General features: G+C 37.3%; 1 protein-coding gene across 3 annotated transcripts in view; it reads right to left on the minus strand.

Annotated features, from left to right (window-relative positions):
• The window catches only part of LOC106870547 (chordin), a 179012-nt gene that overhangs the window by 24590 nt on the left and 151922 nt on the right, over positions 1-2500 (minus strand). For all 3 annotated transcript variants that reach the window (XR_001409540.3, XM_014916669.3, XM_014916670.3), the window contains exons 15-16: positions 1402-1515; positions 1-64 (exon numbers count right to left, since the gene is read on the minus strand). The exon at positions 1-64 is cut by the window's left edge and continues 122 nt beyond it. Coding sequence is in view for 2 of the 3 variants with exons in the window: in XM_014916669.3 (XP_014772155.1) it covers positions 1-64; positions 1402-1515 (178 nt within the window). In the remaining variant the exon portion in view is untranslated. The remainder of the gene's footprint in view (positions 65-1401; positions 1516-2500) is intronic.

The following is a 2500-nucleotide window of genomic DNA, read 5'->3' on the forward strand; positions in this document are numbered from 1 at the left end:
CTAAAAATGTATCGATTCCACTTACATCTGGGGTTAGCTTCCAGCAATTATTTGGCGTTGAAACCTGCATTATATTAAGTTATATATATATATATATATATATATATATATGTGTGTGTGTGTGTGTGTGTGTGTGTATGTATGTATGGTGTTGGATGTGCAGATATATATATATATATATATATATATATATATATATACTAGAGTGCGAAAGAAAGTGACACTCTACCAGGGGCGTAGATAGGGTGGGGCAAGCAGGGCACATGCCCTGGGCGCCACTTTGAGGGGGCGCAATTTTGGCCAACATCATTTTCTAATGAAGCCATTTCTATGCGAGTTTCCACTTTTTGGTTGAGTGGGGTCAATTTTGATGCTTATCCCGGGCGCCATTTACCCTAGCTACGCCCCTGCTTATATTTCTAATAACTGTTCAAGTCATTTCCATATTAATGCCATGTGATGAGAGCTGGCCAATAGAGGCGTAGAAGCCATTCTGAATTTGTCTCAAAATCTCTCACTCATTTCTTTGCATCTGATGAGATGGACCACTCCTCCGCGCCCACGAAACTCAGCGTCATGCAGAGTTGATTCACACTGTAATTGTGTGTGTGTGTGTGTGTGTGTGTGTGTGTGTGTGTGTGTGTACGCGCGTACGTATGAGCTAAAAACATAACTCAGAGTGGCCAGTGGCATATATTTGAACAACGTAGAAAAATAAATGTATAACAAATATAAAACAACAAAAACACTTGATTTATTAAAATTATCTTTACCTGTATATGTGGCATACTTACCGAATGATAATTGAGAATAGCTCAATATGAGAAAGGGAGATAATCTCAAGCATCAAGCATTAAGAGAGGCGACAAGCTTGCTATACAGAACAAGTGTCCACATATTTTTTAATACATTTCTGTGTCGTACATTACATTGAATGCCATGTATGTGTGGCGGGGTGCTGTGCGTCACTACCTAAACGCAAATGCATATATGTACAGGCACATATACATACACATATATATTGCACGAGGGGTGCTAAAAATGTCTTGGTTTGGTGGCTATCGCGAAAGCCTGGCTGGAAGCCCAGCCTTCCGAGTTCTTTTACAGGGCTTAGAAAAGCTAAAGGACTGCTCAATAAGTGTGTAAATCTGAAAGGAGAACATGTTATATAAACTCATAATTAATTGATCCTCCTGTATTTCCTTTTACTCCAAGTCAGGAACTTTTCAACACCCCTTTGTATGCGTGAATGTCAAGGTATTTGCTGAACATTCTAATCTCCCTGGAATGCAGCCATGTATATCACTTGATTTTGTTCAGTATAATATCGAAAGATATCATATATGATATCCATGTCCTTAGGTTGTATAACACATAACTCCACATGAATCTCATACTTACACTTGCTTCTAATATCCCCATCGGATGTTTACCAGTTAAAATTCTCAATGTTGCATTGCCAACGTCTAAAGCTTTTAGAAGATCTTCTGATAAAGTTGTAATACTGCCGGAAATCTGAGGAAACAAACAAACGTTAAAATAAAACTCTGTTACATTCAATAGAAGCAGTATTAGATTAAAATAGCTAACTGCGTATCATACATAATGCAGATACATCGCGAAAGTCAAGTTAACTGCGATATTTATCCCACAATAATATCAAAGTACGTCCATAATATATATTATCACCGAGCGAATACTGCAGTTAATATACCTTTTCGCAATGTATCAGCATTAATTATGACATAGGGGTTGCTAAATATTATAAAAATCAACAAATGTATTTATAAATAATTTTACCATTAAAGACATATCCCTTCACTAAGCAATAGTTTAAAAGCAGAGTGAGTTTGATCTTTAGCATTACAGTGTAAACCACGTACATGTTTAGGTCTTGTATGACTTCAGTTAAGCATAATCTAACACCATTTATTCGTTTTTGACCGAAGATATAATAGACATTTCGTATGTTAACACTGAGTGACTGTTATACTTTAAAAGAATAAAGTAGGAGGTCTAATAAAATCAAAACATATCTAGTGTTATCATTGGTGTTTATTACTAAAGACCAGACTAACTCCTCACTTTATTCTGTTTAATCAACTGTATTCAGGTGTACAAGCACACACACACACACACACACACACACACACACACACACACACACACACACACACACACACACACACACACACACACACAAACACACCATAGGAACTTTACTGCGAAGTACCGATGGTTCAGTGACTTCTCAGACAAAAGCTGCGCATTGTATCGTTGTTTCTACAAACATCAACACGGTTTATTCCCTCTGAGCTATTCGACTGCCTCAAGAACCCACTTATTAACTGTGGGTTAACATGTTGATAATCCTACAGCTAAATGTGTGAGAGAGAACGAAAAGTGAAAGACAAGGGAGGGAGAGCGAAAGAGCGAAGGAAACAGAAACAGAGACAAAGAAATCCGGGGGTAGATTTTCTTTCCTAAAAGAATGATCTTA

Source organism: Octopus bimaculoides, chromosome 12 (genome assembly GCF_046866305.1).
Source record: "Octopus bimaculoides isolate indiv1 chromosome 12, ASM4686630v1, whole genome shotgun sequence".
Lineage (NCBI taxonomy): Eukaryota > Metazoa > Mollusca > Cephalopoda > Octopoda > Octopodidae > Octopus > Octopus bimaculoides.